The sequence below is a fragment of the Ceratosolen solmsi genome, unplaced genomic scaffold (assembly GCF_000503995.2).
Source record: "Ceratosolen solmsi marchali unplaced genomic scaffold, CerSol_1.0 scaffold14, whole genome shotgun sequence".
NCBI lineage: Eukaryota > Metazoa > Arthropoda > Insecta > Hymenoptera > Agaonidae > Ceratosolen > Ceratosolen solmsi.
In genome coordinates this window covers 6,077,894-6,093,000 of record NW_011948420.1, presented here as the reverse complement: position 1 = coordinate 6,093,000, position 15,107 = coordinate 6,077,894, and the positions used below count along the sequence as shown (strand labels likewise).

The following is a 15,107-nucleotide window of genomic DNA, read 5'->3' as shown; positions in this document are numbered from 1 at the left end:
CTATGAAAGATCTATGCATAGTGTAGTAATCTAATTATATAAACTAATTATTAGACTCTACGTACTATATAGTCTATGATTAATTGATTTGATAATATAATAAACATATATTTTTGGCCATATTTTAAAAAAAAATCACAATGTTTATATTTGGATACCTGTATATCTAGTAAATGAAAACAATTGCTATAAATCATGAGGAACTACGTAAATTTATTATTTTGTTGTAATTGAAAATTTAATCAATAAATTCAATTCAAAACATATTATATTATATTCAATATAATTTTATCAATACAGATGAAATTTAATCTTTTTAAGTGAAAAAATTAATATTACAAATATACTTTCATAAATAAATAACTTCGTTAACTTTAGATTATATAATTTACATCGTAAAAAAAAATTAAAACATATTATTTATTATATCATTGTAAGATATGATTATATTCATAAGGTACTGAAATTATTTATAATATAAAATAACAGGTATATTATATATATATATATATATTACATGAATAATAATTTTCAAAGAAAAAAAGTTTTAAAGCTTAATAACAATACATATTGAAAACTTTAATTCAATGTTGCAGGTATAATAATATCTCTATTATATAAGAAGAAGATATCCATAAACTGAGAAAAATCATATGAATTCCAAAAATAGATTTTTAAGAATGTATAAAAATAATCTTTTATATTTAACAAAATGTTTTTATTAATATTTTGTAACGAAGACTGAGTTTCAGCCTTATAATAAAAATATCTATTTTGCATCTGCTATTATTTTCTTAAAGGTTATTAAACAAAAAGTTATTTATTTTCGCAATAATTTTAATTATATTTATTTTTGAAAATAACAGTTTACATATTTAAATTTTAATATACATTAATTTGAGTACCATATTGCATTTTTAATATTATAAAATTTCATATTCTGATAGTAATTATTTATAATTATCGTAAACACTGATCTATTCGATTAGACGATAAAAGTATTTACATAAATATTTATATGTTTATATAAATTAAAATATTTGTTATACTTGCACAGTTTAAAGCAAATGCAAATAACAATATTTAATTTATTGTAGTTCCATTCTAAAATAAACTAATTTTTAGTGATGCATATATTTCGCTAATGATTCCATATATTGGGTGTGAGTAAAAATAGATTGTACATTACCTGCATTCTAAGCATTTAAAATTTAAAAATACAAGCACATATACTTATGCACACCTGCATACTTACGCACACGTGTATAATGTTGACTTGGTCAACAAGAGATGACTTTCGTGCATACAAACAATTCAACTAAAGACAAACGCGTACAAATATCCTCGGTAAAGAATAAAAAATAATATAGTAAATGAGAGGGGGAGAGAGAGAGAGAGAGAGAGAGAGAGAGAGAGAGAGAGCGCGCGAGAGAGCGAGAGAGAGAGAGCGCGAGAGAGCGAGAGAGAGAGAGAGCGAGAGAGAGAGAGAGAGAGATAAAAAGAGAGAAAGATCGTGCATGTGCGAGAAAGAGAACAGATTTTAAGATATTATTAGTACTCGGCAAATTGAAGTCCGCATGCGTCGTGGCGGTAAGTCGCTCAGGGAAGCCTAATCGTCGTCGTGGACCAAAACCAAGCAGGAACTGCGCGCCAAACTCCCGCACCTCTTCTTCATACGTTTCGAACATCGAGTCGTAGCTAGCCTGGCTTAACTAGTGCCGTACTGCTCTATCGTTTGTTCAAATTTCCTCAACAACGATAAATTTATTGTACACCGTCTTCTCATCGCCACCTTATACTTCCCAGTGCCTAAGACTCACGTAGGTGAGAAAAATCCACGGTTCAGGTATACACACGAAGATAGGAGGAGGAACGAAAATATCAATCGGTAGACGGTCGTTCGCTGTGCTAATTATTAGGCTCATACATAATATTAAGATTGTGATTTTATGCAATAATCGTATCGTCGTGATTATTCATTGATTTAATCGTATCATTTCGTCTAATAAACCGGTCTTGTCAAATGTGTTGTGAAAAACAATTAAACGTAAATAACAATTTATATAGTCTTATATGTTTTATATGTGCTAAGAGTTTTATATTCTAAATGTCTTTGTACATTTAATGCAGATGCAATTCTCTGCATTTTAATATATATAAAAATTATCAAACGAATATTTATTTTCTTAATAATTATATTTCGATATATATATATATATATATATCTAACATACTCTCTTGAGATAATAAGCATGATTTTTTTTAAATATTTTGATATAAACGCGTATACTTCTAATACATGTTGTGATTGTATCGTATTACAGTTTTTTTTTTTTTAATCCATGGATATTAAGATTTTTCGATGCAACGAGTATAACTCATAATGTAGGTGATCTAAAACTGCGTTCAAGGAACATCGCACGCGCGCGTTTCTATGTCGCGAGCACGCATGCACGTACGTACGCACGCCCGCACACGCACACAAAAGTGATGCCATAAAATCAAAAAAATGTCGAGCGAGAAACGGTAGTAAAATACGTAGGTGCCGGTGTGATACGACGCTCCTTGTTTTCATAAAACTTGGCCGTGCGCTTGGATCATCTTCTGCAAATTGTATGATGTCATCTCATTTGGTGTCGAGGTAGCGCATCACTATTTGAAATACGGCATTGACATCGAAAACTTTCTTCCTATAGACGATAAAAGTTTCTACCTTCCCAATTGTTCTTACGTACAATTCGATTATCTCGGACTTGCGCGACAATCTAGTTTTAGCGTTGATTTTAATATTGTTAATTGATCACTTATTATATCGATTTCATTATCTTTTAAGCTAATTTGTTAATAATACAAAGTGTTCTGCAATCACAATGATATTATGTGCGCGTAATGAAATATATACTATACAAATATATACATTTGTATACATATATTGGATTTCTTTAAATTATTTCTTTCATTAGTCATTTAACGTGATATGATTTGGATAATTAAAATATATTTTTTTTTATAATAATTCATTTTGAGTTATAGTAATGTGTGCGTTTAAATTTGAAGAGTATAACATTTTTCAATTTTATGGAATAACCAATTGATTTAGAGTATCGTCCAAAATAAATGTAATTAATTTTTTTTTCAGTTAAAAATTTACTATAAATATAAACAGTATTTTTACTTATTATTAAATCATCTTAAACTATTTGATAAAAGTATTTGAAGCATAATAATATTAAATATATGTATACGTATGAGTGAATAAGAAGATCGATAATCTTATATAAACAATGATAAAGTATTAAAGACTTTAGAATGTATTCGTTGAATATTTGTTTTATAATTGATTTAACGCACATTATTATCACATTATTAATTTTGACAGTGATAATTATGACTATTGTCATAATTATTTTTCTAAGCCTTTCGAACTCACGGGAATACAAATTCAAAGTAAAAAAAAATTCTTTATTTAAATTAAATAATAAATAGTGTGCGTGCAGGTAAAAGTTCTATAAAACCCTGAACTTGATCTTGCATATGTGTATCTAGTCCTCTCGAGACCTAAGACACAGTAGTGGCTAGAGATAGGCTAGGGATAGGCTAAGGATAGGCTAAGGATAGGCTAAGGATAGGTTAAGGATAGGCTAAGGATAGGCTAAGTATAGGCTAGGTATAGGTTAGGGATATTGATACAACAGTGCGGATAATTTTAGCTTTAATAATTAATGAAATAATATAAGCAATTGGTTGAAATGGCATAGAATCGTTCGTCGACAAACCTTGTTAAGATAACGTTTAATAGGGCAAGTGAAGTACAGTAGGCGTTAAAATTTTAAGCCAGCCATAGTCCACTCTACTTTTAGCCAAGGTTTCTTGTAATAGACCGATCGTGAGCCGGTCAGAGAAGTCCGTACAGCGCGTTGCGATTCGACTTGTCTTTTTCGTTTTTCCTTCACTAATTCTCTGACATACGCGGGCGCGCGCTCGTACGTTATGCTGGGAGGGAGGGGGAGTAATACAGGGCACGCATTTCCGATTCTAATTTCGTACACTATGTTGGTGCGCTTTTAGTTACTTATGCCCATCTAGACGGAGTAGAGGAGCGACCGTTGTACTTTATATTATAGTTGTTGACCACGTGCAAATAAAAACAAAATTAAACTATTCGTCGTGTTGTCGAAGGTAGTGAGAGAATAAGAGTTTAAGTAAGGATAATGCAAATGATCAAATCAATAAGACTAGATTATATTCAAGAATATTAATATTGAATTGTAAAGCCAGATTGCATGCGTCGCGGAAATTTAAATAAAATTTGATAATACATTTTACATTTCCAACGGTTGTCGTGCAAAGTACAATAATTTCTGTCCACTATAAGATTCCTTTAAATTAAAACTTGTTTATATTTTCATTAAAAATAGTTATTTCCAATTTATCGATAATAACGAAAGACTTGTTTTTATCAGGATGTATTTGTAAAGTAAAATATAATTTTCTTTCGTAATACACAATTTAACATTAATTTAACATTATGTATTATTAATATTAAAAGTAATAATTCCATTGCTTCGAGATAAATTGTATTAAATTTCATGAGTAATTACGAGTGAACGTACTACTATACTTCCATTCTCAGACACGCATAATATTGAGCAATTAAATTTTCCAGTATAATATACAATAATATTAACGAGCAATTTGTCAACTGCACGTATCTGAGAAGCAAAATGTGTAATATTTTCAGCCTTGTCAATTTGCTGCGATTTAAGTTGGAAAAGGCAAACGAAGATCTACAAAGTTTGCGGCTTGTTGAGGAGAAGTTAGAGCTCCATCGTGAGCGCCTTGAATCTATCAACTCTTGCATCGACAAGTTTTATGTTTATGGGGCAAATCAGAACGTAATCGAGGGCGAGCTTGTCGTTCTTGGATCGGAGCTCGAGTCGGAACTCGAGTCTCTGCGACAATTCTCTGGGACAACTAAAGGACAATATCAAGCCAGCCAGCAACTTGTACCAATTGACGTGGCGCAAAAGCTAGCCGCCCTTGAATTACAGGCTGAAGATACTAATCAAGTGATGGAGGAAAAGCAGCGCGAGCAGAAGCGTGCCAAAACAACGCGAACCGATTACTTAACGGATGTCGATGAGCTACAAGCATGGATACGCGAATCCGAGCTCAAAGTTCAAGACAGATCATGCGAGCCCTCCAAAATGATGGAAAATCTGCGACAAATACAAAATGAGCTACCATCGTTCACCGATAAGCTCGAAAGATTAACGAAGAATGGTAAGGCAATAATCGAGACGACGAAGGACGACGAAGAGAAGCAATTGACAGCTGGAACGGTGGCTACTTTAACGGAGCAATTAATTCAGGTTAAGTCTTGGCTTGACGAAAAGAAACAATTGGTTGGTGATACGCTAGATGCTTGGCAGAGGTTCCTCGTACTTTTGGAGACTGTCAAAACTTGGACTGCGGAGAAAAGAATATTCTTGGCAGAGCCATTAAAATTGAGTAGTCTCAATCAGGCGCGACAAAAGCTTCACGAATACGCGGTGGGTCATATTAGATTTCCAGAAATGTATCTAAGTAATGAATATTTTATACAGACATAGCAATGCGTGAATATATCAAGCTTATTAATGTTACGTTAAAAAAACTTTGAAAAATTATTTTGCAATTGTTTAAGAAATAAAATTATAAGCAATAAACTGTAAGAACAAGAATAATAAAAATTTTGCAATCTTAATAATATATATATATATATATATATATATATATATATATATATATATAAATGTAACGGAAGCATAAATTTGATAAAATACCGTGGATTATTATTATTATATATTTTTCTATGTATAAAGTGACAAAAGAGTCTGCTTATTGCTGATTAAATATTCGTTACTTATCAAAATCTAACAGTTAGAATGAAAATAAATTTGGAAAATTCTCAGACCGCTGTTAAAAGCTGTAAACAAGTGAACAAAAACTTGAGCGACATGGGACGTGAATTGGAGAGCATTGGTCAAGTAACGAATGTCGGTAATTTACCACAAATGCTCACCGAAGCCGAAGATGCAAAAGTTGAAGTAGAGGGTCAGCTCTTAGAGAGGGTTAGTTGACCGAATAGATTACATCTAGAATAGCGCGCTAGACAAATATTTTGGCAATTTATTAATTTTACAGAACGCGCTACTGCAAGAGACAAGTGAAGAATGGGAGCAATGTGAACGTAAATTGAAGGACGTTAAGGTTTGGATGGAAAAGGCACGACAGAACTTGGAATCGCCGCAGAACAAGAAGAAACCCTTGAGAGACCAACACGCTATACGTGAAAAGATGCTAAGCGATGTAACCATACAAAAAACAAAAATTACAATGAGCGTCGAAAAATTACAAGTACACTTCCGTTCTGGTATTGGTGGGGATAGCCATGTTATCGAGACTGCGGATGAGCTTCTCAATGAGCTTGACATTCTCAATAATACCATTAAAGAACAAACTGGGTCCTTAGAACTTTGTCTTTCGCAATTAGATCAATATCAACAGGTTAGAATTAATATTGAGAGAGAAAAAATACATAGATACAAACAAAGAACAAAAAAATAATAAAATTTTTTAATAAAATCAAATAATAAGGAAGAATAAGATTATTATTTACTAAATGCTATTGGAAGCTTCCTTATTATTATTATTATTATTATTATTATTATTATTATTATTATTATTATTATTATTATCATTATTATTTCAAACGAAAAGCTATATACTTAATTTATTTTTAATATTTTACTTTACTTATTTTAATAAGCATCTAAAAATTATTCAACACAACAAATTATTTTAACAATAAATGACGTGTACATTTTTTCTGTTCTTTAAATGATGGGTATTAAGACTATTGTATAGAGCATGTCTTAAGAGGTCAAACGAATAATTTTTTATAGGAAATTCAACAACTTCGTCAACAAACAGTACAAGCAGAACAACAACTGAGGACTGTTTTAAGTCCAACTTATCTATCTAACGATAGAGAAAAGGCAACACAAGAACAACAGGTAGGTTTTCTCTCTCTCTCTCTCTCTCTCTCTCTCTCTCTGTCTCTCTTCCTTTTTTGTTCTCTTTCTCCTGCACTTTAGCAATAAGCAAAAATTAATTTGTACATATAATAGTTAAAATGTAATACCAACTGAAAGCCAACACAAACATGGTGATTTAAATTAACATAATTTGAATACTCAATACGATTTCTGATGATTATTTAATCGTATAATAGCAAAATAAAATTATTATCATTGATTTTTAAAAGAATTGCCTGTATTTAATTAATTTATTAAAAGTGATGTAAGATTATTAGTAAGTTTTATCTGCTACTTTGTTTTCCATTATTTTCTATTTATAATGAAAAATAATATTAATTTTCAATTAATTTAAATATATTAGATTAAAAAGTAAAAAACTATAAAATTAATTAAATGTTAAAAAATTAAAATCTAGTGGATAGAAATTTTAATTAATCATTATTGTTCATTTAAACACATTATTATTATTATTATTATTATTATTTTTTTTTTTTAAATATTTTTTTGTATGCTAATATGTTTATTGCTTTATAAATGTTAGTTAATATTCATATTTCATATCTGATTTTGTGAATTGTTTTCTTTGCTCTTAAGTACTTTTGAGTGACGGTTTTACAGTATATTATTATTTCGAGCAGTAACTTGATTTTGCCTGTTTGTGTTGAAATTTATTTATATCTGGTCCTTGATGAAATAGTTTTACTCTTTACTTTACTTTTTATTTTATTCGTATTTTTTTTTTTTAGATATAATTATATATTTGCACAAAAATATTACTACATATATATATATAATTCTTAATTGACTACTTTTTATTTTTATTAATTATTTATCTATTAGTTATATTTTTTATTAATAATTTATAAGCAGATTTATAATTATCATCGATGTTTAAATCAATTATCCATGGCAGCTCAAATATAGGCAAATCAAGTCGACTTTCTTGGATTCTGTAAACACGAAATATTTCGACGATTCGTGTTAATATCGCTTTACAATGACAATGCGATTTTATCGTTTAATAAATATGCGATTTTTTAAATTTTTTTATTGTTTAATTTTACGTTTTCCGACTAGCTGTTTATTTATGACTTTTGTTTGCTACATTCCTTCCCTTCATTCGCATTAACCTTTCAAAAATATTCCACAAATATTAATCCTTATTTAATTGGCGACGTCGATGTTAATTCTTTGTTCGTCATCTCTACATGTTTGTAACATTTTATAACTTTATATTTAAATTTATTTGTACTTTAATAACACATCAAACGTTATCGTTACTTTAAACAAATTTTTTTATTATTATTATTAATTCTACTCTTGTTGCTCAATTTTCTCATTTGTTACTAATAGACCTGTCGTGAACGTATAAAGTCATTACATAGTAAAATTCAAGCACGCACAGAACGTTCAAAACTATTAGTTCAACGAGGAATACCGGAAAGAGAACAATTAGAACCCTAGAAGTTTATCTCGTTAAACTGGATAAGTCGAGTTATTAATTCATTATTATACGTAACTTACGGTATTAAATATGCGAAAATACTGTATCTTTTATTTATTTATTTATTTTTTTTATATATATATTTTTTTTTTCTTTTTTTTTTTGGTTAATTTATACGACAAATATTGAATTATAGATCGAAAAAACCGTTGATTAATTTGTAATTTTAATGTCATTTAATAGACTCTCGAAGATACAATTCTAGTGTAAGATGTTACATTGAAATGTAAACTGCCATTATATGTTTGATTTGAATGATATTACGAATTTTTCAATTTCAAACTCCAGTCCCTTATTTCGTGTACTTTTGTTGGCACGTAAAAATTCTTGTAATTTTTTCCTGCAATACACATACGTGATTTTATTTATGGATTTAATCTGTAAAGAATTAAATATTTCATAAGTGTAAACTATTTTAATAATTATAAAACAAACATTTCTTTAATGAATCAATATTAATTATCTTAATATTATATTGAACAACGAGGAAAATAAAGAGCATTGTTTTTGAGGAAGTATTTAGTTTGATTTTTTTTTTTTATCATCTTAACCGATCGACGTAACCTAAATTTTCCTAAATAATTTCAACTCTAATTCAAATCAGATAAAATGCACATAATGCTCGATGACTTTCGAATTTTTTTTTTTTTTTTTACCTAATCATTTTGAGGATTGTGAAAATAGAAGACTTGAATTTTTTAACAAAACTAGAATTTTGAAATTTAGACAAAAATTTCTGACAATATTCAAAACTAAAAATATGTACAAATAAAAAGTGCTTCCGATGCTTGAAAGCAAAAAATTTATATATATGCACATCATGCTGAAAAATTTTTTATTGAACTGAAAAGAAATGAGATCTCCATGCACTTACGTTTTACGAGCAGGCCTTGCTGATACGGATGGAGGAATGGAAGGAACGCTTATGGATTTTGGACAATCACATTCACGAAATAGATCCAAACTATGATACATCGAGTACAGAGAATGCCAGTAAACAGATTGGTAATTTTTCTTACGCTGCTATCGCTGCAGGACGATCAAGATCAAGTTCTCGTCATGTAAGTCCTTATAGCAAAACTGATCACGATTCAACCTTCAATCTTCCACAATGCGTAACTGTAAACACTCAGTTAGATCAAGATAGATCAACTCAGATAAAAATGCAAGATAAAGTTAAAGACGATGTTCAAAAGAAAAAGAAAGAAAACAAATTAAAGTCCGAAACCAGTCCTCGTCGTAGTAGATCTCCAACAAGAAAACAAGCGACCAAGCCGATTCAAAAATCATCTGAATTAAAAAAATCGAATATCACTAATGTGGAATCCGTACAAGTAGAAAAAATACTAAATATTATAGAGTCTACTGTTCAGCCAAATTTAATGCCATGCGAATCAAAACATGATAGGCCATCTAGCCCCGTATGGATTCCAGGATCGACATCATATGCGGATATTTTGAGAGGTACCAATTCATCTTCAATACTATCATTAGATTTAGATGAAGTAATTGATGACACAGCATCTATGAAAAATAAAGATTCGAATAAAGTCTTAAAAGAAATTTCCCTAACAAAATCTCAAGATTCAAAAATAAAGTGTGTGGAAACTAAGTTAGATGATAAAAATAAAAATTCAAGTTTAGAAGTATTTAATAAAAAAAATCCAAATACAGTACTGGAAGAACGAGATTTGACAGATCAAGCATCTAATAATTATAATTCATTAAGTGAATCAATTATTAGTACAAGTCCATTAATTGAACCAATGCCACCACTAGCAGAACTTATTCATTCGGAATTAAATCCACCTCAAGAAAATGCATATACGCATAACCTTACTCAAGAATCTATTCAACAAATGAAAACTACAGTCCAAAATCACTGTGAAACTCAGGCTAAGCATTTAGATGCCCAAAATGTACAAAAACACGCTTCTACTACTAATTCGAATAAAAATCACCCAAAGAAGTCCAAAGCTCAAAACGTACCTAATCTTCTATCAAATACCTCAACAGAAGGTAATTTAATAACTAAATCTAATGCAATAATAGATAATAATCAAGTTTCTATATGTTCTGCAGAAAATAAAAATCATTCGGCTTTAACTACTGATATAACTCAAAATATTGAAAGCATGAAAAGCAACACAACGAAGCCCGAGTGTAACGAATCATCATGTTCATACGCACAAATATTATCACAAGGTTTAACATTTTCAGATATCGTAATACCTACATCTAAACAAACATCAAATACAATGACAGAACGATCTATCTCAGCAAAATGTAAAACTTCAATTTCAATCGGTAAAAAGTCAGTGCTTTCTGAATTAAATAAAGAAGAAAATTCTATTGAAGGACAAGAAAAAAATTGGGATACAATAAAAAAGAAAGAAACTAAACGAAAACAAATCGTAGAACAACTACCTATAAACGAAGAAAATTCTCAACAAAGTATGAAGAAAGTCGAAAAAACTAAAATTGACTCTAGAAAAATAAAGAAATCTACAGATATTTTGGATAATTCGAAAAATTCCCAAATTTCTGAAAATAAAATTTCGAAATCTGGAATAAATCCAGAAATTAAACAAATAAAAAATAAAAAAGTTGAACCACTTAATGAAAAAGAAAAGGTATTTTCGGACAAAACTCCTTCAAATAAATCAATTATAAATGTGAAGGATAAAAAGGAAAGACAAAAAAAGAAAAAATGTGATAAGTCACTTGAAGATGAAATTGATAAAGCGTTAAAAGAAATAGAAAATATAGACAAACAAAAAACAAAGATGATTACAGATAAGTCTAATAAAGAAGCATGTAAACTAAAAATTAATAATGAATTGAAACCCGAACGAAAGCAAAAATTGAAATCGAAGCAAAGAAAAGAGCACATTATAACTGAAAAAACAGAAAGTAATAAATCTGAAGAATATCCCGATAAGGCAAAAGATATTAAAATTAACAATGATAATAAACAGAATACTAGAATAAATCTTGATACTAATGAAAATGATGAGATAAATAAAATAAACGATATAAATATTAATAAAGCAATTTCGATACCTTCAAATGAAACGAAAAAATCCAACGCTGAAAATATTCAAAATTTAGGTATTAAAAAAGATGAACAAAATAAGCGAGCAGCAATGTCTTCCGATAAATTGAAGAAAGAGAGTATCGGTAATAATTTAAAGCTTAACAAAAAATTAATGCCGGAAACTGTAAATATATGTAAAGACAATAAAGAATGTGAAACGTTAAAGCTTAAAGAATCTTCTAAAAAAGATCGTAATAAAAAGACTAATAAAAAAGAACAAAATTCCGAACGTTGTCGAGAAACTGGTACGAATAATAAACTAGAAATCACAAATGCTTCTCGAAAAGAAATAACGAACGCAACAATTATAACGGAAAAAAATGAGAAAGAAAAATCCGCATTAAATATAGAATTAAATTTATGTTCCCAAAATATTGAAAGTAGTGTACGTCCTACCGTAATTGACTTATTTAAAGAAGAAAATAATTTTATTGATACTGCTATTACTACTACATCATTGGATAAAATTACGGAAAAAGAACATTCAAACTCAGAAACGGAAGTTCTTACCTTAGATAGTATATTACCGGATAATGATCCGCCATTATTTGGTAGTGTGCAGGATAGGAGAAAAAATATTTCTCCTAAAGCTCAATCTTCCTTAAATATAACTAAAAATCTAAAGAACATCGAAGCTATGAAAATAAATCAATTGGAACAATCTAATGAAATATCGATCGAAGAAAACATTGCTGAAGTAAATATAAACAAAGATATTAATACAAAAGAATCGAAGATCTCAGAGAAAATTAATAAAACTAATGAACAAATTGTACAGGAACCACTGATGAGTAAAAATTCTGGTAATGAAAGTAAATCGTTAAATATAGAAGGAATTATTACAGAATCAAAAATCAAATTGCCAGAGACTACGTCGATATCTGAATCCCAACCACTATCAAACGTAAATAAACATAATAAACAAAAATCTATAGAAAAATCTAATAAAAAGACCAAAAAAAGTATAAATGTTTCAAACGATGAATTGAAGAAAAAAACGAACGAAAAGATTGAGTGTAATAATGATTCAATTTGTTGTATTAAATCGTCAATTTCATTGAAATCAGATGAAATACTGAATGACCCTATAAATGAATCAATATCCGAGGTTAAAAATTGCAATAAAAATAATGCTTCATTAACCAAAAATGTATATGTAAATTTAAGTCAAACAGAAGATGATGATAAAAAAGAATTGTATATAGAATCGAACACAGAAAAGCATGTTGTACCATCTTCAGATAATTTAGAAATTGACTATATAAATGAGTCAATAGCATTTAAAAAACTTGAATGTGAAAGTAAAAGTAAAATTGATGTAAATCAAACTAAGAAGCCTCATACTGAAAATAATCAAACGCATATATCTACCAATGCATTAACAAATCAATGTGCTGACAAAAATGTGTCTCTATGTAATCCAATTGCTACAGAATCTAATACCGAAGCCCAAGATTCTTCCCCTTCTCTATTACGAGAACAAGCCAGTGATAAGAAAGAGCTTATAACATCAAAATCAAAAAAAAAAGATAATCAAATACATAAATTACCTAATAAAAATAAAACTGATGCTAAAAAGAATGTTACAATAATTTCTGCAGAAAAACAATCTATAAATTTAAGTAAAAGACAGGAAAAGTCTAATACAAAAAAAGATAAATCTACCACTTCAATAATAAAAAATGAATTAAATACTAAAGATAAATTGGATATTGATACAAACGTAAAATTAGAAAAGGAAGCAAATGAAGATGTAAAAAAAGATCATTCTGAAGAAAAATTAAAAGAATCAATAATAGAATCTAATGATCGTTCATGCGTTGAAGCATCTGCAGCCAGCGAAAATCAAATAAATAATACAGAAGCAATGGGTATTATATCTGAACGGAACCCATTGTGCTTTGACGACGATGAAATTTTGAAGTCAGTAAAATCCTTAAAAGGTACAAATGAAAAGGGGCCGAGGTATCTCCAAGGAGAGGAAATGCTTACGCCAAAATTTATAGCAGAATTCATTGAAAATCATCCATGGAATGCTGATCTTACGGAAGAAGAACAAGAAGAATTTGATTTTATTATGGAAAATAATACTCTATTGTTAGATGCATCTCAATTTGAGAATAGAGAATGGCTGAGGGAAGCAAAAGAAAATGCAGAAGCTAGAATTAAAAAGCAATACAAGAAATATTTGGAACAATTAGATGTACAATTTGAAAAAGAAGATGCCGAGGAACCAGAACTTGGAAAGAAACTGAAAGAAGCTGCAGAAGCATTGGAGAAAGAAAAATCTAAGACACAACCTGAAAATACTGAAAGTAACACTGCAATTCAAAAAGTTCAAGATTCTGATAAGCAAAAATCAAAAAAATTAGAAACAGTTAAAAAATCTTCATCTAAAGAACAACAACAAAGTCTAATAAAAGGAGGCGAAAAATTAAACTCTAATAGTAAATTAGCTAGTGAACAAGACGTCGCTGCTACTAATGTACAAAATGTAAAAGTACAGCCAAAGATACGTAGTGAAGAAATGCAACCATTAGAGCGTAAAAATGCTAACACACAAGTAAAATCTCATGAAACAATGTCCGCACAAAAATTAAACAAAAAGCAAACGATAAAAAAAATCGAAACAAATAAGAACTTAAAAATAGACAATGATCAGAAAAATATTGATAAAACTATTCGTACACAGACTTTAAAAAATGTACAAACAGTGAAAGACTCAAAGAGTAAAGAGATTAAAGAAAAAAATGAATGTAATGAAACGAAAAAATCTAATGACATATTAGAGACAAAAACAGCATCGAAAAATCAAAAAACTTCAATGAATTCCTTAACCATTGAATCAGAAAAAAAAGAGGTGGCTAATGAGCATCATAAACAATTAATTAAAACAAACCAACCTGAAAAAGTTAACGAAAAAATGATAAATAAAAGTGAAATGATAGCTAGTGAGAGTAAATACAATGTACAACAAGAATCAAGTAAAAATATTAATGAAAAATCGCGAATTCAAGAGAAAAAATTAAAAGAAAAAAAATCAAATACAATGACTATCAAACCAAAGTCAGAAGAAACAGATGCGACAAGAAAAGATAAAAATATATCCAAAACGGAACCAATTTTCATAGGAAATAATGATATTCCGGATACACATTCAATAAAATCAGTAGATATTGCTAAAGAACGAAAGAAAAAAACACCAAATTCGAAAAAAGAACAGTCTACAATTAATGAAAAAGATTTAAAATCTCATGAAATCGTAGCAAAAGTCGAAAGTTGTGAATCGAAAGTAGCATCAAAGTCTAGTGAGAAACATATGGAAAAACAAGTAACAACTGACAATACGTTACAACAATTAGGCGCAATTTCTAAGGAAAGTAAAATATTAGAATATAATTCAAGTAAAAAGGATGGGAAAAAT

At 29.1% G+C, this 15,107-nt stretch overlaps 1 protein-coding gene across 1 annotated transcript in view; it reads left to right on the top strand.

Annotated features, from left to right (window-relative positions):
- LOC105361167 (nesprin-1-like) overlaps positions 1–15,107 on the top strand; it is an 88,738-nt gene that overhangs the window by 24,815 nt on the left and 48,816 nt on the right. Inside the window, exons 22-29 of the mRNA XM_011498275.1 lie at positions 4,742–5,552; positions 5,955–6,113; positions 6,187–6,549; positions 6,948–7,058; positions 9,474–11,766; positions 12,046–12,591; positions 12,751–13,170; positions 13,285–15,063. Coding sequence (XP_011496577.1) covers positions 4,742–5,552; positions 5,955–6,113; positions 6,187–6,549; positions 6,948–7,058; positions 9,474–11,766; positions 12,046–12,591; positions 12,751–13,170; positions 13,285–15,063 — 6,482 coding nt within the window. The remainder of the gene's footprint in view (positions 1–4,741; positions 5,553–5,954; positions 6,114–6,186; positions 6,550–6,947; positions 7,059–9,473; positions 11,767–12,045; positions 12,592–12,750; positions 13,171–13,284; positions 15,064–15,107) is intronic.